Here is a 24,235-nt window from a genome sequence, read left to right on the forward strand (position 1 = left end):
TTTCTATTCTGTTGTTTTGTACTTTCTGGTCAAAAGTCTGAATTTTATGCCTATAGTTTTAAAAAGAAATAAGTATTTAGGATTGCGCTGTTTGAAATTTTGCAAGTAACTTTATGAAAATTCGACCGTTTTTATAGAATTTTGCCAACATTTCTGCCGATACCTTTTTTAAAATCATTACAGAATTCTGACTATATTACTTCTCAATCGGCGTTGAAAATCTGAAGCGATAAAATAAAAAAATGAATGTGTGACGCCCGTTTTTTGTATACGTTTGGATAAACAAAAGTAACGGCGTTGTAAGTTAGACATTACGATAGGTCCCACGTGCTCGTGGAATGGAAAATTACTGACATGACGTTTTGATATCTGTACGATTCGCGGGTAAATTCCAGTCAGTGGTAAACAAAAATAAATAACTAACGGAAAACGGACTTCCTGGCTGCAGAAAAAAAATACAGCACGTAACTGGTATGGTAAAAAAACACTTTACTGTCAAGGAATATCAAGTGAAAACACGACGAGAAAATGTTAAAAAATAGTCTTTGGTTCTTATAAATTCTCTTGTAATTATTTGATATTTTGATCGATACAACACCATACAATGTATAATAATGGTATTTGAGTTACATCTTGAATCAGTACACAACCATAGTCCCAACACTTAGGGACGAAAAATACGCTGAGAAAATACATGTCCAAAAATTTAGGGACAAGAAAAATAATTATTTTTCCAGATTTTAGGGGTGTTCCAAGATTTAGGGTGTCCCAAGACTTAGGGAAAATACGGTACTTGCTTCTTTTATATGTAAAGCTCATAGAACAGTTTGTAACTTACTGTAGATGCCAAATTTTATTACAATATACTGGTAATCAGGTTTCTCTTGGAATACATGCGAAACTTGCAATTTGAAATTTATTGCATAGTAAATTGTTTACATTTTCTATTTGGGTATAGTTTGATTTTTAATCCCCCGCCGTGGCGGAGGGATTATAGGAATGGTCTGCGTCCGTCCTTCCGTCCGTCTGTCCGTCCTTCCTTCCGTCCGTAACAAAATCGTGTCCAGTCCATATCTCCTAAACCCCTTGAAGGATTTTCATGAAACTTGGGTCAAATGATCACCTCGTCAAGACGATGTGCAGAGCTCATGAGTCAGCCTTGTCGGTTCAAGGTCAAGGTCACAACTCGAGGTCAAAGGTTTGAGCCTGCCATTTTGTGTCCGCTCTATATCTCCTATACCCCTTGAAGGAATTTTATAAAACTTGGGTCAAATGATCACCTCATCAAGACGATGTGCAGAACCCATGAGTCAGCCATGCCGGCTCAAGGTCAAGGTCACAACTCAAGGTCAAAGGTTTGAGCCTTCCATTTTGTGTCCGCTCTCTATCTCTTAAACCCCTTGAAGGAATTTTATAAAACTTGGGTCAAATGATAACCTCTTCAAGACGATGTGCAGAACCCATGAGTCAGTCATGCCGGCTCAAGGTCAAGCTCACAACTTAGGGTCAAAGGTTTGAACCTTCCATTTTGTGTCCGCTCTATATCTCCTAAACCCCTTGAAGGATTTTCATCAAACTTGGGTCAAACTATCACCTCATCAAGGCGATGTGCAGACCTTATGAGTCAGCCATGTCGGCTCAAGGTCAAGGTCACAACTGAAGGTCAAAGGTTTGAGCCTTCCATTTCGTGTCCACTCTATATCTCCTAAACCCCTTGAAGGAATTTTATAAAACTTGGGTCAAATGATTACCTCATCAGAACGATGTGCAGAAATTATGAGTCAGCCATGCCAGCTCAAGGTCAAGGTCACAACTAAGGGTTGAAGGTTTGAGCCTTCCATTTGGTGTCCACTCTGTATCTCCTTAACCCCTTGAAGGATTTTCATCAAACTTGGGTCAAATGATCACCTCATCAACAACTCATGAGTCAGCCATGTCAACTCAAGGTCAAGGTCACAACTGAAGGTCAAAGGTTTCAGCTCTGTATCTCCTAAACCCCTTGAAGGATTTTCATGAAACTTTGGTCAAATGATCACCTCATCAAGACGTTGTGCAGAATTCATGAGTCAGCCATGTCAGTTCAATGTCAAGGTCACAGCTAAAAGTTTTACCCTTTAACTATCCATAGCAGTGGCGGGGGATTTAGCTGTCTTTCAGACTGCCTTGTTTAAATTAAAAAATGAACTGGACATGCAGTAGGGTCGTCACCAATGGCAGCCACAAAGACAGTACCAAATAGAGGTTATATTCCACTAAGTGCCTGAGATGTCAAAATTCTGCACATGGAAATTTGAACAGAATCTATGTATGCGAGAATTTGTACATTTACATATAGCTAAACTTCTGATTGGACACTTGTAGCAAGGTTTCCTACATGTATCCATATGCATATAATGCATGTTGAGATTTGAACCTGTCCATTTCTATTTTTCAGTTACTGTCGCAGGCAGGACTGGTTCCCAGACCTCCATCTGGTAGGGAGCAGAATATACCGGGCAACAGTTTTCGTACCACTATGTTTAAACGAGATTACCAAAGACGGCAAAACATCATCAAAGCCAAACAGAATAAAGATATAGATGAAGCACCAAAACTGTCTGTTGGAATGTAAGTTTATATTATCAGTACTTGTGTCAAAAGAAAAGTGAATGCATGTACCATTTTATGTTACTTCTGTGTTGAAAATTAATGTTTGTCATTCTGCAAGAAAATCAGCTTTATAAAAGAATGTTTGTTAATTTTCATATACCCGTTAAACAGGATGTATGTGGTCACCTGTGGTAGATGGATGGCATTCACTACACTTGTTGTCCTCTCCCTAACTTGTGTAGTTATCTAATGTTCACCGAACTTGGTCATAATAATGGGTATAATATCTCGGTCAGGTCTGATAACCTACTGGATCCTCATTATGTCTCTGGAGTAACAGCTGAATAACTAAAAGTTTTTAAAATTGAAAGTGTCTGCTCTATAACTGGAGCAGTTCTAATCCAATGTCAGAGTGTTTATGGGCATAATATCTTGGAAAAATTTAATATCCAGCTGGATTGTCTAAGAGGACCATGAGTTTTGACTTTTTTGTGCCCCCCCCCATGAGTGGCTGGTGCATATAGATTTTGTCTTGTCCATGCATCCATCCGTCTGTGCATCTGTCCAAAGTTCGTGACATGCCTAGCTCAAAAGGTATTTGATATAAATTCATGAAACCTTGCATGAGTCTTTATCGTGATATGCACTTGCGCACCTCCTATTTTTTCGTCTGGCTTCACCCCCTATTTCCAGAGTTATGGCCCCTGAAATAGTCAAAAATCCACATTTTCACCTTGTGACACGCCTAGCTCAAAATGTATTTTATATAGATTCATGAAACCTTGCATGAGTCTTAATCATGATATGAACTTGCGCACCTCCTATTTTTCATCTGGGTCCGCCCCCTATTTCCAAATGCACATTTTTACCTTGTGACACACCTAGCTCAAACGTATATGATATAAATGGATAGAAACTTGCATGAGTCTTTATCATGATATAAACTTGGGCACCTCTTATTTTTTGGCTGGCTACACCCCCTATTTTTAAAATTATGGCCCCTGAAATAGTCAAAAATGCACATTTTCACCTAATTAAGTGCCTAGCTCAAAAAGTATTTGATGTAAATTCATGAAACCTTGCTTGAGTCTTTATCATGATGTGATCTTGCACACTTGGTATTTTTCTTGAGAATCTTAGTGCTTATTACAGAGTTATGGCACTTGAAATAGGCAAAATAGTGGATTTTTTGTTTGTGATGCTCATAGCTCAAAAAGTAACTGGCCTAAAATAATTAATACTTTTCATAAAACGTTTGTTGAGGCTAAACCCGCTTTAGACTGCAAACATTTGAATTATTGCCCCTTATTTGTGACAAATGTACCAGTAGGGGCACACCCTGTGTCCTACAGACACATTCTAGTTAACCACTTAGAATTATAAAAACTAGAGCTATCACTAAAGGCGATGAATGTACCCCCCGCATGCACTGACACAGTACATTGCAATTTGACGCACACAAGATTGCATAATTATGTGGACTGTATGTATATAGACTGTATGTATACAGTATAGTAACAAAAAACAAAGTCCCATAACTATGCAGAATATTTATCTAAAAGAACTTAACATGCACCATGCACAACAAGGGTTGGTACTGATCACTTGTGTGAAGTTTCATTAAATTGTGTGCAAGAGTTTGGAAGATTAGGCGCGCACAAGATTGCATATGCAGACTGTATGTACATAGTATGTAAACAAGAAACAAAGTCCCATAACACTGCAATTTTTGTTGTTGAAAGAACCTAACATGCCCCATGCACAACTACTGTTGTTACTGACCACTTGTGTGAAGTTTCATTAAAGTGTGTCAAGGGGATGAGGAGAGATGGTGCCACAAGATTGTGTCTATGTATATAGTATAGTAACAAAAACAAAGTCCCGTAACTCTACAAATTATTTTCTGAAAGAACCTAACATGCCCATGCACAACTATTGTTGTTACTGATCACTTGTATGAAGTTTCATTAAATTGTGTCAAGGGGATGAGGAGAGATGGTGCGCACAAGATTGTGTCTATGTATATAGTAAAGTAACAAAAAACAAAGTTCCGTAACTCTGCAATTTTTTTTTCTGAAAGAACCTAACATGCCCCATGCAGAGCTACTGTTGTTACTGATCACCTGTGTGAAGTTTCATTAAATTGTGTCAAGGGGATGAGGAGAGATGGTGCGCACAAGATTGTGTCTACGAACAGACAGACAGACAGAAAACCTGAAACCAGTATACCCCCCCCCCCCCTTACAACTTTGTTGTCGGGGGGTACAATTAGTGTTCACTTAATAACTAAAGCAGTTATTACCCAATGTTCACCAGTTTATGGGCATATCAGCATGGCCAAGTTCTGAATCCAGATAGGAAGTTTTTGTTGCTCTGGATCTATGGCCCTTGTATTTGTCGAGGTTTAGAAAACTGAATAAGTATCAGCTTGAGAGTATAAAGCAGAGTTTGACAAGTTCTTGTTCACCAGAGCAAGGGTAGTTCATTACATTAACAGTGCATGATAATTGCTACACAAATATAGGTTACACAAACCAAAGCCAGTAGAACCTCCAAGATCTGTGATATCTGAATCTGAACAGTCGGATGACAGGGACGATGTATTTGCTGAGCTCGAAGAATTAATGGGACCGGATGCTGATACTGTCATACAAACAGGTATATATTGTCAAAAAGTGTATAAACTGTAGTTTATTACTGAGATAAGAAAAAGCTGTTGATTTAGTTTTGAATGCAAGACTTTCATAAAGGGCTTACTTTCCTGGATGGGCCATCGTGGATGTGTAGTTTTAGTTGCTGACTTCAGATGAATTGCCCTTCACTGTTGTGGTTTCAAGACGTAGCTTGGGGTGTACAATTCTTTCATGTGGGGAAGCCATCCAGCTGGCTTACCAAAGGTTGGTGGTTCTGCCAAACTGAAATTATCCCTGGAGGGGCACCTACGGTCTTCCTTCATAATGAAATCTGGAAAGTTTTCACATGATCTGTAATTGTGCTGGTATGATGTTAAACCCAGAAAAACTAAACAAAATCACCTTACTGGAATTTCATAGTACTTGTCCATTTATTTACCATATTTTTCTCTGTAGTATATAGAACTGTCTAAAACAGCATACATGTATTTTGCATGAACACTTACCTGTTAAAAGCTATAAAACATGACTCAGGTGGAATTCAGTTGTCTAAAGATACTGTTTGTCAACTGTATGCAAGAAAAAATATTCTTTGAAAGATGATCTATTAGAACACTTGACGAATTTTGTATATAGTAAGATAAAAGATAACTTACAATTGTTGAAGATCAAAATTATGATCCCAGCCTTGAAACACAAGATTACTGTATTGTATTACAGAGTTTGAGACACCGACTGTAGATACACCGACTGTAGATGAATCAGTTTTAGTAGAAAGAACAGTCACTTTTAGTAAAGCGCAGACTCCCTCACCATCTACTGACTTGCCCACAATGTCACATCTTGACACTCGTCAAACAACTAAGATGACTGAAGATGATGTGATGAAGGTCACCGGAGAGATACCGATTATAGAGAAAAGAGACCGACCTCCATCAGGTCAAAGGTCAAGGCCAACATCAGGGTCATTGCAGGGTTCAAGGCCTGGAACAGCTAGCAAACAGGGGATGCCAAAATCTGCAGTGAAGAAAGATATGTCAAAGATACTAACACATCTGAGAAAGAATACGTATGATGATACAGGTAATGAAAAAATGTTGCTGTTTTTTCTTTTTACAAATTTTGTCTACTTCATGAAAATAGATTTATTATTTTGCATTCAATGATTAATTCTATTGTTGAACATTATCATGTTTGTAAATCTCTCAAAAAGAAGAAGAAGAAAAGGTCGTGAATGATAACAAACTACATTTTGTATTTTAGCTCTTTTTAGGGTCCAGTTGTAAATGCATTCTTGTGTATACATGTATAGTGCATTAATACTACCTTAATTGCTTTGGAACAGCTTATAGATATAACTTTGTTTCTTAGCATCTTTTAGAAATTTTAGCCTAATTTAAATAGATTAATCAGACCATACTTTCTTGAACTTTTTAGAAAACCTTATTATGCGTTGATATTAGAGAAAATTAATAGAGTAAGGTACACAAGTTAAATGACTATGTACAAATTTTGATGGAGTATGCTAATTTTATTTCAGACAAGTATCTCTATATAGGCATGTATTGTTTACATGTGTGTGAATGTGTTTGTGTTAGCTTTTTCTTATGAATGTATTTTGTTCTAGCACTTTATCTAAGGTCTTTGACATTTCATAGGGACTTGTGGATGAATTATATTTCATTGTTATTTAAAATTTATATAGTATTTGGAATATTTTAGGAATATAGTGTTATTTAAAATTTACAAATATTTGGATTACTTTAGGAATTTAGTTCAGTTATAAAAAGTTAACATAAAAGTTTTGGATGAATAATTAGTACCTGAAGACTTGCACTATGTCTTATAATGCTACAAGTCCCTGTGGTGTTTGCCTATTAAGCTTTTTTGTTTCAAAATGCAGTAGTACATTCTTCATAATAATTGCATGTTGTTTTGCAGTATGAAACAGCTTTCATCTCATTGATTATTGTATGAGCATCTTGGCTTTGAAGATTGATGTGTATTATTTTCATCATGTCTATGTACAGACAATGGCTTTGCATATGCACATCATGTATCTTGAATTACAGTTGTTCATTGATTTGCTGTGTGTGCATGTTAAACACTGAGAATGATGTATGTAATGTCTGTGAACAGTGTTGTATATTTACACAGGGTATAATTGTAATGGAAAATACTTTGATTTAAAGTGAAATAGTGCAGAAACACTTGGTATTGTAAAATCAGATTTTCGTATCACTCCACCGTTTTCAGCTCGACTTTTCTGAGAAAAAGTAGAGCTATTGCACACGCCAAGTTTTTGATAAAGTCAGATGTCTCTTTTTACTATCAAAGCTATTGACTTGAAACTTGAAATAGTTAATTACTATCTAAGTATACATCAGGAGAAACTATCCCCATAACTCTGATTTTTTAGCCCACCTGTCACAAAGTGACAAGGTGAGCTTTTGTGATTGCGCGGTGTCCGTCGTCCGTCCGTCCGTCAACTTTTGCTTGTGACCACTCTAGAGGTCACATTTTTCATGGGATCTTTATGAAATTTGGTCAGAATGTTCACCTTGATGATGTCTAGGTCAAGTTCGAAACGGGGTCACGTGCCATCAAAAACTTGGTCAGTAGGTCTAAAAATAGAAAAACCTTGTGACCTCTCTAGAGGCCATAATTTTCAATGGATCTTCATGAAAATTGGTCAGAATGTTCACCTTGATGATATCTAGATTAAGATCAAAACTGGGTCACGTGCCTTCAAAAACTAGGTCAGTAGGTCTAAAAATAGAAAAACCTTGTGACCTCTCTAGAAGCCATATATTTCACAAGATCTTCATGAAAATTGGTCAGAACGCTCACCTTGATGATATCTAGGTCAAGTTTGAAACTGGGTCACGTGCCTTCAAAAACTAGGTCAGTAGGTCAAATAATAGAAAAACCTTGTGACCTCTCTAAAGGCCATATTTTTCATGGGATCTGTATGAAAGTTGGCCTGAATGTTCATCTTGATGATATCTAGGTCAAGTTTGAAACTGGGTCACGTGCAGTCAAAAACTAGGTCAGTAGGTCTAAAAATAGAAAAACCTTGTGACCTTTCTAGAGGCCATATATTTCACAAGATCTTCATGAAAATTGGTCTAAACGTTCACCTTGATGATATCTAGGTCAAGTTCGAAACTGGGTCACGTGCCATCAAAAACTAGGTCAGTAGGTCAAATAATAGAAAAACCTTGTGACCTCTCTAAAGGTCATATTTTTCATGGGATCTGTATGAAAGTTGGTCTGAATGTTCATCTTGATGATATCTAGGTCAAGTTTGAAACTGGGTCACGTGCTGTCAAGAACTAGGTCAGTAGGTCTAAAAATAGAAAAACCTTGTGACCTCTCTAGAGGCCATATATTTCATGAAATCTTCATGAAAATTGGTCAGAATGTTCACCTTGATGATATCTAAGTCAAGTTCGAAAGTGGGTCACGTGCCTTCAAAAACTAGGTCAGTAGGTCAAATAATAGAAAAACCTTGTGACCTCTCTAGAGGCCATATTTTCCATGGGATCTGTATGAAAGTTGGTCTGAATTAGAGATGCGCGGTATTTCCGGTATACCGGTAACCGTGGTACAATCTTCCAGTGGTACGATACCGCTGTACATTCGGGAAATACCGGTATTTTATCAACATTATCCCTACTTCTGCTTATTTTTAATTTACATTGTCTATGTAGCCTTACGTAACAGCAATTGACACCATGCATGATTTTCCGATTTATATCTCTGGAATCCCCATGCTACTATTATTAGTTTCCAAAAATAACCACCCAATGGTACAGCAAAACATGTATGATCGACCACGTGATCCCTAATCAAAGCCTCGGAAAACCTCCAGATTATTCCATATAGATGGGTGACGTCATGGGCGCACTTGTTTTGACTTTGAGTCTTGTAAGTTCGGCGAGTCACAACTTCTTGTTTTAAATGATGATAGTTTAAAATATCCCGGCATGTACTTGCATGTATTCAAAAAGAAATAAATAGTATGGAAAAGTTTGAGTCGAAATTTATTATTTTTTGTTTGAAAACGATTTGATGAAGCCTTAATACTATTTGTAAACGTTACTGGTTTATCAAACGGGTGCACGAATCGAACTTCAAACAAGCGCGACCTATATACATGTGACCCAGTGCTTCCCTAAAACAATATGGCGTCTTCCGACGAATACACGCTGGTAAAAAATACTAAGGGTCATTAATCTATAGTCACAAGTCAAGTTAGTATTCCAGTGTATTTCTTTCTTTAATTCTAGTCAAGTAACTAGTCTTCGTTGTTGCTATATAATAAAATAAGTATTTCTGAGAGTTTTTCAATATTTTTATGACCACTACCTTAGCTGTTAGTCTTACGATAAAAACGGTGGTATATACCGCGGTAATAAGGAAAAAACGTGGCATACCGCGGTATTTTTTTCAAGGCGATACCCAGCCCTAGTCTGAATGTTCATCTTGATGATATCTAGGTCAAGTTCGAAAGTGGGTCACATGCGGTCAAAAACTAGGTCAGTAGGTCAAATAATAGAAAAACCTTGTGACCTCTCTAAAGGCCATATTTTTCAATGGATCTTCATGAAAGTTGGTCTGAATGTTCATCTTGATGATATCTAGGTCAAGTTTGAAACAGGGTCATGTGCGGTCAAAACTAGGTCAGTAGGTCTAAAAATAGAAAAACCTTGTGACCTCTCTAGAGGCCATACTTGTGAATGGATCTCCATAAAAATTGGTCAGAATGTTCATCTTGATGATATCTAGGTCAAGTTCGAAAGTGGGTCACGTGCCTTCAAAAAATAGGTCAGTAGGTCAAATGATGAAAAAACGTTGTGACCTCTCTAGAGGCTATATTTTTCATGGGATCTGTATGAAAGTTGGTCTGAATGTTTATCTTGATGATATCTAGGTCAAGTTTGAAACTGGGTCAACTGCGATCAAAAACTAGGTCAGTAGGTCTTGAAATAGAAAAACCTTGTGACCTCTCTAGAGGCCATACCCTTGAATGGATCTCCATGAAAATTGGTCAGAATGTTCACCTTGATGATATCTAGGTCAAATCTGAAACTGGGTCACATGCCTTAAAAAACTAGGTCAATAGTTCAGATAATAGAAAAACCTTGTGACCTCTCTAGAGACCATATTTTTTCAATGGATCTTCATGAAAATTGGTCAGAATTTTTATCTTGATAATATCTAGGTCAACTTCAAAACTGGGTCACATGAGCTCAAAAACTAGGTCACTATGTCAAATAATAGAAAAAGCGACGTCATACTCAAAACTGGATCATGTGGGAAGAGGTGAGCGATTCAGGACCATCATGGTCCTCTTGTTTTGGTTAAAATTTTATAAAGATTTTACTGGCAAAGCTCTAATTCAGAGTCAAGCACTGAGAAAAGTCGAGCATGGTGTCTTACGGAATTGTATTTGATGCATGTAGTACAATATTCATGATGTATGAAACTTTACTGGACTATTTGTAACTGTACTAGCACTTTCATGCATATTTATTTTGCAAATACAGTCAGGGAATACATTGAAAGTAAGTCCCTTGCAAAAATATCTGATTTTACAGTAGATAAACAGCTTGTCAAGATACGGTAAGCACAAGACAACCATTGAAACTTTTTTGATCTCCCAGTGCTACCCCAAGGCAAGGCAAAGGATATTACAAAAGACATAACATTTGAAGTCATTCCTTCCCTAATTCTAGATATGTTTTTTTCAAAAAGCATACCATAATATGAATATATATAATATTACTGGTATATATTTACATGTACAGTTATTGCATTCTTAAAAGTTTATAGTACCCGCCCGCTTAGCTCAGTAAGTAGAGCATTGGTCTACGGATTGCGGGGTCGTGAGTTCGATCCTTGGGCGGGGCGTATGTTCTCCGTGACTATTTGATAAAAGACATTGTGTCTGAAATCATTAGTCCTCCACCTCTGATTCATGTGGGGAAGTTGGCAGTTACTTGCAGAGAACAGGTTTGTACTGGTACAGAATCCAGGAACACTAGTTAGGTTAACTGCCCGTCGTTATATGACTGAGATACTGTTAAAAAACGGCATTAAACCCAAAACAAACAACAAATACAAGTTTATAAACTTTTGTATAAATATATTTCTCATATCTGTGTATTGGGTATTTGTGTTACATTGAATAAAGAAGGACTTTGTCCAGTATTTTACACAGAAATAATCATCAGGAAAGATTGTATATGAGGTTTGATCCAGACGTAATATCTCCTCAGCCATAAAACTGTTTACAGTAAACCTCGCTTATAAGGAACAACTTGGGACCTCTAAAAATTGTTCCTTATAACCGAAGTTCCTTATATCCGTATAGCGAACTAGTTCCTTGTAACCGAGGTTTGTATAACGGACACAATTTGTATAATGAACACTATTTGACTGACGTTTGAAAAGGGCTATGTGTTCACACTCCGGGCTGACCATGAATCTTTATGTGACAATGTTGCGAGTCTAGTACCGGTCCTATCCTGGAGAGATGATAAGGTAAACTGCCTGCATGTTTATGACTGAAATAGTGTTGAAACACTGCGTTAAACCTAAACTAAGCCAAAATGTACGTCGGTAAGAATGACCGTAATTTAGAGAGCGCTACATTATGACTATGAGATATGTTGCAGTTACTCCCTTTACCTTGCTCGACTGCATGTTATGTGAAAAGGCATCAATACTAACACAAAAAAATGTTCAAATTTTAATTACAAAAATGTTAAATTAGCCTACCCATTAAAATCTAAAAGTAGGGTGTTTATGACATATAGCGCATTACAACTACATAACAGCGCCATACATACGGATTAAAGTGTAAATTATACCTATAGCTTTGCAATTGTCCATTTTAGCACCTGCTGTAATTTTTACAATTGGAAATTCGATAAACTGGACTGTTTGCCATTGTTAATGACGCGTAATTAGCACTTTTATTTAGGAAAGTATGACCGTGACCGTAACTGATTTTCGTTCACTATTGTCAACATGAAATACCTAATACATGTAGATCTAGCTCTCGAACGTAATCTTGAGTAAATATAAGTCTACTATCGTCTTGTATTTGGTAAATGTTAATGATATATTTTCTTTTTATTGTATCCGTGAATTACATAGAAATGAAATAAGTTGTTTATTCGTGTGCATGAAAGCGCGTGAAAATGCCGATGTTACTCTGACGTCATCAGCGATTCTCCTGTTTATTTCTGGTTTTCAATAATTTTTAGCTCATCTGATTTTTTGAAAAAAAATGATGAGTTATTGTCATCACTTGAGCGGTTGTCGGCGTCGGCGTCGGCGTCTGCGTCGGCGTTGCCTGGTTAAGTTTTATGTTTAGGTCAGCTTTTCTCCTAAACTATCAAAGCTATTGCTTTGAAACTTGGAATACTTGTTCACCATCATAAGCTGACCCTGTATAGCAAGAAACATAACTCCATCTTGCTTTTTGCAAGATTTATGGCCCCTTTTGTACTTAGAAAATATCAGATTTCTTGGTTAAGTTTTATGTTTAGGTCAACTTTTCTCCTAAACTATCAAAGCTTTTGCTTTGAAACTTGGAATACTTGTTCACCATCATAAGCAGACCCTGTACATCAAGAAACATAACTCCATCTTGCTTTTTGCAAGAATTATTGCCCCTTTTGGACTTAGAAAATCAGTTTTCTTGGTTAAGTTTTATGTTTAGGTCAGCTTTTATCCTAAACTATCAAAGCTATTCCTTTAAAACTTGCAACACTTGTTCACCATCATAAGCTGACCCTGTACAGCAAGAAACATAACTCCATCCTGCTTTTTGCAAGATTTATGGCCCCTTTTGGACTTAGAAAATATCAGATTTCTTGGTTAAGTTTTATGTTTAGGTCAACTTTTTCTCTTAAACTATCAAAGCTATTGCTTTAAAACTTGCAACTCTTGTTCACCATCATAAGCTGACCCTGTACAGCAAGCAACATAACTCCATCCTGCTTTTTGCAATAATTATTGCCCCTTTTGGACTTAGAAAAATGGTTGAATATTATGTTTAAGTCAACTTTTCTCATAAACTATCAAAGCTATTGCTTTAAAACTTGCAACAGTTTTTCACCATCATAAGTGGACACTGTACATCAAGAAACATAACTCTATCCTGCTTTTTGCAAGAGTGATGGCCCTTTTTAGACTTAGAAAATCATGGGTAGGACAATATTTCTATTACACAAAAAAAATCAGATGAGCGTCAGCACCCGCAAGGCGGTGCTCTTGTTATTCTTTATGTCTGTTCGCTATAACCGAGGGGTTTTCCATTGAATTTCGTACTTTGGGACTAGAAAAAGTGTTCCTTATAACCAAGTGTTCCTTATAACCGAGTTCCCTATAACCGAGGATTTTTACATTGAATAAAGAAGGAATTAGATCGGGGAATTGAAAACTGTTCCTTATAACCGAGTGTTCCTTATATCCGAGTTCCTTATAAGTGAGGTTTACTGTATAATGAAATGAAAACATACAAACTTCTCATCCACGTACCATGATCTATTTATACTATTTTCCAAAAATAGTGTAAAAAATATGTAATAGTAATCAAAATATTAACATAATATCGAAAGAATGGTAGATCTAATTGTGACACCTAATGTCACATCATTATGAATTGGCAACTTTTGTAACAACTTAAACCCTCTTTTGCTGTTTTAGAATATTATGTAAAATGGCAGTACAGATTTATTCATTGATAATATTTATGATTACAGCCCCAGAAAATGATGATGTTATGTATCATATACACAAACTACGGGAGAAACTTGGATGGAAGACAGAGATACCTAGACATGCACCAGGATGTAAAGAAAATATGGAAAATCTTAAAGACATTCCTGATAATGAAAAGGTTAATTACTTCAATGTTGATGTGTGTATGCATAAGACCACTTCTAGTGTATTATATCAAACATTGGTATTAAGATTGATTATAGTGCAGATTACTTAAATAAGCAAAATATGCATGACCATATGTTGGTTTGAACCCTTCTCCTGCAGCAAGAATAACCAGTGTCCTATATATATTATCACCATTTCCTTTATTTGTAGAAATAAAATTTACTAAAAATGAAGCTAATTCACACAAGTCAGTTCAAATTTTACAAGTTGTGGAGTTACAAGTATCTTAAAAAAAGTGGTATATAATTGTATCTTTAGTATTATTTACTTCAAGTTCGTGATGTGCAAAAACTCAGGTCAAGTTCTAACATTTTTCATGAAAACTCCATATCTAATTCAGACTTGTCTATTCGGTTCCATACAGGAGGCCAGCAAAATGAAACAAGATGCTGGGGACTTTGTGTATTGTCTGCCAAGGAATAGGGTCAACAGAAGGAGTAGGTATGATCCGTATGACCTGCAGGTAGTCTCGCCCAATGAGTCAAGGTCTGAGAAGGTTTATTGGACTGTTAGTGCTTCATTTGTTACCAGGGTAGGTGTATAGTAATTTGTTTATAGTCATTTATTATAGGTTGTGAAACGAATGTCACTCTGAAGATCTCATTTCAGATGGTGTTCATGGCTTGAAGCTGGTGCATTACTAATCTACCAAGGCTGTATAATATTAGATAGCACTACGTGCTTAAAAAAAAAGCCTTGGGTAGCTGCTGGTTTACTATTTCTGTAATGTTTAAAATACAGTCCTTGAAATTGCAGTATATTAATTTGTCTAAATAATGATTGACATATGAATGTATGATTTATTTTACTTTTTAACTGTGTCTGTTTTTAGGGTTGGTCTTAATTTGTTACCATGGTTCGTATATTTGATCAGTCTACTTCACAAATTGTCATTCTTGATCTAACTTCCAGTCTTGTCAGTGTTTTAGAAGTAGCATGTCCGAACTGTATTTTTTTGAGTGATGCCTAGACATGCACCATGAGTGGTGGGGGCACATAGATTTGCTCTTGTCCGTGCATCCGTCTGTCCGTGCGTCTGTGCGTCCGTCCGAAGTTTGTGACGTGCCTAGCTCAAAAAGTATTTGATATAAATTGATGAAACCTTGCATGAGTCTTTATCATGATATGAACTTGTGCACCTTTTATTTTTCGTCTGGCTCCGCCCCCTATTTTTAGAGTTATGGCCCCTGAAATAGTCAACAATGCACATTTTCACCTTGTGACACGCCTAGTTCAAAAGGTATTTGATATAAATTCATGAAACCTTGCATGAGTCTTAATCATGATATGAACTTGCGCACCTCGTATTTTTCATCTGGGTCTGCCCCCTATTTTCAGAGTTATGGCCCCTGAAATAGTCAAAAATGCACATTTTCACCTTGTGATGCACCTAGCTCAAAAAGTATATGATATAAATGGATGAAAACTTACCTGAGTCTTTATCATGATATGAACTTGCACACCTCTTCTTCATTTGCTGGCTTCTCCCCCTATTTTTAAAGTTATGGCCCCTGCAATAGTAAAAAAATGCACATTTTCACCATATTATGTACCTAACTCAAAAAGTATTTAATGTAAATTCATGAAACCTTGCTTGAGTCTTTATCATAATGTGACCTTGCACACTTGGCATTCTTCTTGAGAATCTTAGTGTTTATTACAGAGTTATGGCCCTTGAAATAGCCAAAATAGTGGATTTTTTGTTTGTGATGCTCATAGCTCAAAAAGTATATGGTATAGAATAATGAATCCTTTTCATAATTTTTTTAGCTCACCTGTCACATAGTGACAAGGTGAGCTTTTGTGATCACCCTTCGTCCGTTGTCCGTCGTCAGTCCGTCCGTGCGTCAACAATTTCGTGTCTGCACGATAGTGGTTTCATTTATGATTTTATTTTAACCAAACTTGCACACAACTTGTATCACCATAAGGTCACGGTTCCTTTCTTGAACTGGCGAGATCCCATTATGGGTTCCAGAGTTATGGCCCCTGAAAGGGCCAAAATTAGCTGTTTTGACCTTGTCTGCACAATAGCAGCTTTATTTATGATTTGATTTTTACCAAACTGGCACACAACTTGTATCACCATGAGATCTTGGTTCCTTTCTTGAACTGGCGAGATTCCTTTATGGGTTCCAGAGTTATGGCCCCTTAAAGGGCTAGAATTAGCTATTTTGACCTTGTCTGCACAATAGCAGCTTCATTTATGATTTGAATTGAACCAAACTTGCACACAACTTGTATCACCCTAAAATCTTGGTTCCTTTCTTGAACTGGCGAGATTCCATTATGGGTTCCAGAGTGATGGCTCCTGAAAGGGCCAAAATTAGCTATTTTGACCTTGTCTGAACAATAGCAGCTTCATTTATGATTTGAATTTAATCAGACTTGCACAAAACTTGTGTCACCATAAGATCTCGTTTCCTTTCTTGATCTGGCCAGATCCCACAATGGGTTCCAGAGTTATGGCCCCTGAAAGGGCCAAAATTAGCTATTTTGACCTTGTCTGCACAATAGCAGCTTCATTATGTCTCCCCCAGGAGACATATTGTTTTTGCCCTGTCCGTCCGTCCGTACGTCACACTTCATTTCCGAGCAATAACTGGAGAACCATTTGACCTAGAACCTTCAAACTTAATAGGGTTGTAGGGCTGCTGGAGTAGACAACCCCTATTGTTTTTGGGGTCACTCCATCAAAGGTCAAGGTCACAGGGGCCTGAACATTGAAAACCATTTCCGATCAATAACTAGAGAACCACTTGACCCAGAATGTTGAAACAACATAGGATGATTGGTCATGAAGAGTAGATGACCCCTATCGATTTTGGGGTCACTCCGTGAAAAGTCAAGGTCACAGGGGCCTGAACATTGAAAACCATTTCCAATCAATAACTAGAGAACCACCTGACCCAGAATGTTGAAACTTGATAGGATGATTGGTCATAAAGAGTAGATGACCCTTATTGATTAGGGGATCACTCCGTCAAAGGTGAAGGTCACAGGGTCTTGAACATTGAAAACCATTTCTGATCAATAACTAGAGAACCACTTGACCCAGAATGTTGAAACTTAATAGGATAATTGTACATGCAAAGTAGATGACCCCTATCGATTTTGGGGTCACTTCATTAAAGGTCAAGGTCACAGGGGCCTGAACATTGAAAACCATTTCCGGTCAGTAACTTGAGAACCACTTGTCCCAGAATGATGAAACTTCGTAGGGTGATTGGTCATGCAGAGTAGATGAACCCTAACGATTTTAGGGTCACTCTGTTAAAGGTCAAGGCCACAGGGGCCTGAACATGAAAAACCATTTCCAATCAATAACTAGAGAACCACTTGACCCAGAATGTTGAAACTTAATAGGATAATTGTACATGCAAAGTAGATGACCCCTATCGATTTTGGGGTCACTTCATTAAAGGTCAAGGTCACAGGGGCCTGAACATTGAAAACAATTTCCGGTCAGTAACTTGAGAACCACTTGACCCAGAATGTTGAAACTTGATAGGATGATTGGTCATAAAGAGTAGATGACCCCTAACGATTTTGGGGTCACTCTGTGAAAGGTCAAGGTCACAGGGGCCCGAACATTGAAAACCACTTCCGGTCAGTAACTTGAGAACCACTTGACCCAGAATGATGAAACTTCGTAGGATGATTGGTCATGCAGAGTAGATGAACCCTAACGATTTTAGGGTCACTCTGTTAAAGGTCAAGGCCACAGGGGCCTGAACATGAAAAACCATTTCCAATCAATAACTTGAGAACCTCTCGACCCAGAATGTTGAAACTTCATAGGATGATTGTTCATGCAGAGTAAATGACCCTTATTGTTTTTGGGGTCACTCCGTTAAAGGTCAAGGTCACAGGGGCCTGAACATTGATAACCAGTTCCCATCAGTAACTTGAGAACCACTTGACCCAGAATGTTGAAACTTCATAGGATGATTGAACATGCAGAGTAGATGACCCCTATTGATTTTGGGGTCAGTCTATTAAAGGTCAAGGTCACAGTGGCCTGTTCATGTAAAATCATTTTTTGGAAATAACTTGAAAACCACTTGACCTACAATGTTGAAACTTAATAGGATGATTGGACATGCAGAGTAGATGACCCCTATTTATTTTAAGGTCACTTGATCAAAGGTCAAGGTCACAGGAGCCTGAACAGTGACTTGAGAACCACTAGGCCACAAGTGTTGAAATTTAGCGGGATGACTGGACATGCCAAGTAGATGATCCCTATTGCAGCCAACCATCAGTGTCTCTTCCACTTTCGCTCCTGACCCCTATTGACTTCTTGCCTATAGGACTTTGCATTGGGGGAGACATGCGCTTTTTTACAAAAGCATTTTCTAGTTTATGATTTGATTTTAACCACAACTTGTATCACCACGAGATCTTGCTTCCTTTCTTCAACTGGCCAGATTCCATCATGGGTTCCAGAGTTATGGCCCCTTAAAGGTCCAAAATTGGCTATTTTGGCTTTTGTAGCCATATAGAGACTTCATTTATGGTTTTATTTGATACAAACTTCCAAAATATCTTCAACAACAATAAGTCTTGGATTCCATGATAAATCAAATCCAATCGTAGGTTCCAGAGTTATTTTATATCTGATTACCTCCCCTGATTGTAATCAAAATGGATTTATATCAGTAAGTACTTATAGGACTTATTTGAAATTTCATTATTGTTATTAGTTGGACTGAGACAATCAGGGTAGATAACTATGGACTGATTTTATGTCAAATTACCTCCCTTTATTTCAAATTAAAATGGGTATATCTCCATAACTAATGAAGATACTGATCTGAAATTTCATTTATGTCAACAGATTTATTTGGCAGATCCTTCTTTTGTTCACTTACAATATTTATTTTTTTAATTACTTCCCTTTTACGTTACTATAAATAGCTTATTTTTAGTAACTTTTTAGCTCATCTGATTTTTTGAAAAAAAATGATGAGTTATTGTCATCACTTGAGCGGTTGTCGGCGTCGGCGTCGGCGTCTGCGTCGGCGTTGCCTGGTTAAGTTTTATGTTTAGGTCAGCTTTTCTCCTAAACTATCAAAGCTATTGCTTTGAAACTTGGAATACTTGTTCACCATCATAAGCTGACCCCGTATAGCAAGAAACATAACTCCATCTTGCTTTTTGCAAGATTTATGGCCCCTTTTGTACTTAGAAAATATCAGATTTCTTGGTTAAGTTTTATGTTTAGGTCAACTTTTCTCCCAAACTATCAAAACTATTGCTTTGAAACTTGGAATACTTGTTCACCATCATAAGCAGACCCTGTACATCAAGAAACATAACTCCATCTTGCTTTTTGCAAGATTTATTGCCCCTTTTGGACTTAGAAAATCAGTTTTCTTGGTTAAGTTTTATGTTTAGGTCAGCTTTTATCCTAAACTATCAAAGCTATTGCTTTAAAACTTGCAACACTTGTTCACCATCATAAGTTGACCCTGTACAGCAAGAAACATAACTGTGTCCTGCTTTTTGCAAGATTTATGGCCCCTTTTGGACTTAGAAAATATCAGATTTCTTAGTTAAGTTTTATGTTTATGTCAACTTTTTCTCTTAAACTATCAAAGCTATTGCTTTGAAACTTGCAACACTTGTTTACCATCATAAGCTGACCCTGTACAGCAAGCAGCGTAACTCCATCCTGCTTTTTGCAATAATTATTGCCCCTTTTGGACTTAGAAAATCATTTTCTTGGTTGAGTATTATGTTTAAGTCAACTTTTCTCATAAACTATCAAAGCTATTGCTTTAAAACTTGCAACAGTTTTTCACCATCATAAGTGGACACTGTACATCAAGAAACATAACTCTATCCTGCTTTTTGCAAGAATGATGGCCCTTTTTAGACTTAGAAAATCATGGGTAGGACAATATTTCTATTACACAAAAAAAAATCAGATGAGCGTCAGCACCCGCAAGGCGGTGCTCTTGTTTATTATTGGCCGTAGGGAAAAACGGAGACCATTTTTCTGTGGTACAACATGGATGGTACCTCCAATTTTTAGGTGTGCTTTGACATATCTATACCTTGTAAGAATTTTTTTTTTCTTTTTGGTTAAATTTCTTCCCTTTGTTGTTCCTGTCCTTTGGACTTTGATATTTTACTGAGGACCTTCTTGTCCTCAAGTGCAATGATAACAGGTGAGCGATATAGGGCCATCATGGCCCTCTTGTTTTGAGGCTATACCCAATTAAGACTGCAAACATTTGAATTATTTCCCCTTATTTGTGACAAATGTACCAGTGGGGGGCACACCCTGTGTCCTACAGACACATTCTAGTTTTGTTTGTGATGCTCATAGCTCAAAAAATATATGGCGTAGAATATTGAATCCTTTTTATAAAATGTTTGTTGAGGCTATACCCCCTTAAAACTGCAAACATTTGAATTATTGCCCCTTATATGTGACAAATGTACCAGTGGGAGCACACCCTGTGTCCTACAGTCACATTCTAGTTTTCAAAATGGTTGATGACATCAAATGAATTTCTGAAAAGAAAACAAAACAACATTTTTTTGTTGTCAGTTCTAACTCTTGGACTGGCTGGTCGCAGGATAAATGGGGGTAAATGTGATATATTTTCATTGCCCATCTATTAAAAGATAAGGGTATGTGGTCACTTTTTCCCAAATGTATAATATAATATGGACTTAGAAAATATTCTTGACTGATACTGCTGGCTCAATTTTGGAATAATTTCACACAAATGCTCCTTGGATGATCATGTATCAAGATTGTTCGAATTAATCTTACTCATCAAAAACATGGCCACCAGAGGATGTGGTCACATTTCCATATATGTATATAGAGAAAAATTACAAATGCCTCTAGGGTAACTTTATCAAGAGTGTTGAAATTATCTGTATTTGTCTAAAAATGGCCAGCAGAGCTGAAAATAGAGGAACTTTCATACAATATCTCCACTTAACTATTGGTCTAATTTTGACATAGTTTCACAGGATTGTTCCTTTGGTGACCTTCTGCCAAGATTTTGAAAACTATTCTAATTAGTCAAAAACATGGCCACTAGGGGGCATGGTCACTTTTCCCTGTGTTAATATAATTGGAACATTAGAAATTGGAATTTTTAACCAGGTTTTCATAGAAAACCAGTTATTACATTGGGGTATGTCGTCGGGCGGGGGGCGTCAAACTTGGTTTCCACACAATAACTTTAATTTGGAACAAACTGTAGACACCAAACTTGGCCTGTAGATAGATGGTAAGGAGATGATGGTTGGGATTGCCTTTTGGGTTCATTTGGGTCAAAGTCAAGGTCGCTGTTGCTAAAAATAAAAAAATTGGTTTCTGCACAATAACTTTAATTTGCATTGATGTATTGAAATTAAACTTGGCCTATAGGTAGCTTATAGGAAAACCAAGTTTGGAATTGTATATGGGGTCATTGGGGTCAAGTTTAAGGTCAGGATAACTTATTTAATCTTCGCACTTAGAAAATTCCACGGTGGCGCAGTGGTCTAGAGCGTTGGGTCAAAAGCTACTTTTTAGTCAGTGGGACGGAAGGGCGTCAGTTCAAATCCTACTGAGATCCAAAATTTTTTTGTTCTCTTTTTTTTTTTGTGATAAAAAGGTCATGGTCCAGGTCACAGTTGCTAAAAATAGATTTTTTTTCTCTAAAAATGGATTTTTTTCTCAGTGTGATCATCAAAATGGTGGTTTCCGCTTTATAATTTTAGTTTGGACTTACTTACTGCCACCAAACTTTGTGTACAGCAAGCTTATCTGAAAAATTAGGTTTGAATGATATTTGGGGTGACTGTTACTAAAAATAGAAAAATGGCTTCCACTCAATATCTTTAGTTTGGGTAGTTAGTGGGGGGGATGGGGAGCGTGGAGACATTCAACATACCTTTGTTATAGTGTTGTTTAGAGGGAATATTGTTCTTCAGCATAAATAACCTACATGTTTTGTCAAGTTCTACCTTTATATGTTAACCGTATTGTTACAGGTTGTACAAGACAGTACAGATGTTGAAGGGGAATCGTTCAACATACCTGTGTTATGGTGGCTGTGGGAGAGAAGATTGTTCTACAATATCAATAATCTACCTGTGTTTGTCAAGTTCAGAAAATGGAAGACTTTCAAAATGTGGAGAAAAGCTATACGTCTGCAGAAGAGTGGCAAAAGCCAGTAAGTCCTACAACTGCTCAGTATTTCATTTTTATTTGATTTTATGTTTTGAGTTGCAAGGGAATAATTATGTTTGTTAAGTTTTAGCTATAAGTATGGGTAGATGGTCATCGTTATCCAGACTGGAAGTATTGTAGGTGCTCTGCCTATTGCACTAACCAGTTAGGGTGAGTGTTGATGCTAGCCACTAATTTAGAAGTGGTAATTTTGAGCTCTGAAATGGTCCTGACCCTGCCTCGTAAAATGCCAGTGTTGGTTTTCCCTAGGAAACAGGTATATTTGTCAAATAGAATAAAGAGCTCAGTCACATTTTGGAGATTGAAATAAAGGATTATATGTGTAGACAATTATTTGAAATTATGTGCTTAGAAGCCTAATTGTTAACAGAAATTAATACTTTTGTCATGTACAGTATCTTATCATTTGTCATGAAAATTGTATAAGTTTTCTATTCAATTTTAGTATTTTTTTCTTTCTTAGCTCACATTCATAATATTGTATTTCAGCATAGATAAATTAGAAATTTAAATATTCAGATTACACACATTTGAATGTAATTTCAGAAATAAGCTTTACAAACAGCTGTTTGTTGCCAATGAGGTTTTACAAGGGTGCCTTATTCACATTAGAAGTCTATGTGAGGCTGCATCTGGAAGTTTGACTGGCATTGGGAAAGGTGAATGTGCAATCAGCTTGGTGAAGTTAGATAAATCTCTGACCTTGACCTTGGATGATTTCAAAGACATGCAGCAGACGCAGAATGATGAAGCTTGGAAAATGCTGAATACACTTAGAAATAAGATTATAGACATAGCCTGGGAATCATGTGCCGTAAGAATTCACTATATGCTTTCTCCTACTTGATAAATTACTGCCAAACATTTTTACCCATTTTTGAAAAAAAAAAAAAAAAAAGCAAAAAAAAAAATGCATTGTTTGTATTCTTCCTGGCATTTCCTTAGTTGGACCAGGTAATATGAGACAGTCATGTGCTTGCTCGTATAATACATTATGCACTGGAATCTTAATAGGACATATTGGCCTTGTTTAAACATATAATGGTATTTCTTTGAAGAAAAAAAATGTTTCCAGATTTTATGAAAAGATTTTGATCTTTTAAGACTGTGGCAGAAATGGAAGGGATCACACATGGAATCAGACCTGGCAGTCCAAGGAAGGTGAAGATCAAGGTACCAGAGGAACCTAAAGAACTAAACAGCAAGGCATTGCGTATCCAGGCTAAGTATGGCGTTACACCAATGGATGACAAGAAGAAAGAAGAACCAAAAAGTAAGGCATTCACTAATACGAAGACAACCATTTAACATGCCAAATATGCCTGTAAAATTTTTCTTGTGTTAGGACTGAATTATTTTTATATGCAATATATATATTAATTTTATTAAAGCTAAGTATAAATGATTGTGCCAAAGAGTGGAGATTTCAGATTTATTTTTCAATTGAAAGAGTGCTGTTGTTGACAGGAAAAAAGGTGTGACCCTATTGCTAGAACTTATTTTACGTATTTTCAAGTATTTGCCTTAGCTTGCTATCTCTTTTGTTTGTTTGTCGCAATGGGATCTGAAAAATGTGGACGGGCTTTTATTTAATGACAATGTGTGAAAGTAAATAGGCAAAGTTCTGCTCTAAAGGTGAAACCAACAAAAATGGATAAAAAAAATTGAATAAAATGCTGTATTTATTTTTTTTTTTTTGCTCAAAAAAATAAACATCAATTTTGAATTTTTCCCGGGACAGCCAACCTATGCTCAGAAGCGACGGGCGTAAGATTTTAAATCTCTGGCATCATTTCACGTTTTTTGACTCCCCGGGTGGGGGAAATTTACGTCCCCTAGT

At 36.9% G+C, this 24,235-nt stretch overlaps 1 protein-coding gene across 4 annotated transcripts in view; it reads left to right on the forward strand.

Moving 5' to 3' along the window:
- Positions 1–23,810, forward strand: part of LOC123528107 (uncharacterized) — a 63,226-nt gene extending 39,416 nt beyond the window's left edge. For 2 of the 4 annotated variants that reach the window (XM_053519357.1, XM_053519361.1), the window contains 9 exons: positions 2,435–2,607; positions 5,114–5,247; positions 5,943–6,305; positions 6,763–6,780; positions 14,003–14,139; positions 14,554–14,721; positions 22,197–22,378; positions 22,942–23,209; positions 23,500–23,808. In XM_053519357.1, the coding sequence (XP_053375332.1) occupies positions 2,435–2,607; positions 5,114–5,247; positions 5,943–6,305; positions 6,763–6,780; positions 14,003–14,139; positions 14,554–14,721; positions 22,197–22,378; positions 22,942–23,209; positions 23,500–23,703 (1,647 nt within the window). In that variant the 3' untranslated portion in view covers positions 23,704–23,808. Of the gene's footprint in view, positions 1–2,434; positions 2,608–5,113; positions 5,248–5,942; positions 6,306–6,762; positions 6,781–14,002; positions 14,140–14,553; positions 14,722–22,196; positions 22,379–22,941; positions 23,210–23,499 lie in introns of all 4 variants that reach the window. The other 2 variants (XM_053519348.1, XM_053519353.1) reach the window with 2 other exon arrangements.
- Positions 23,811–24,235: the final 425 nt, after the last annotated feature.

This window comes from Mercenaria mercenaria, chromosome 1 (genome assembly GCF_021730395.1).
Source record: "Mercenaria mercenaria strain notata chromosome 1, MADL_Memer_1, whole genome shotgun sequence".
NCBI classification, from domain to species: domain Eukaryota; kingdom Metazoa; phylum Mollusca; class Bivalvia; order Venerida; family Veneridae; genus Mercenaria; species Mercenaria mercenaria.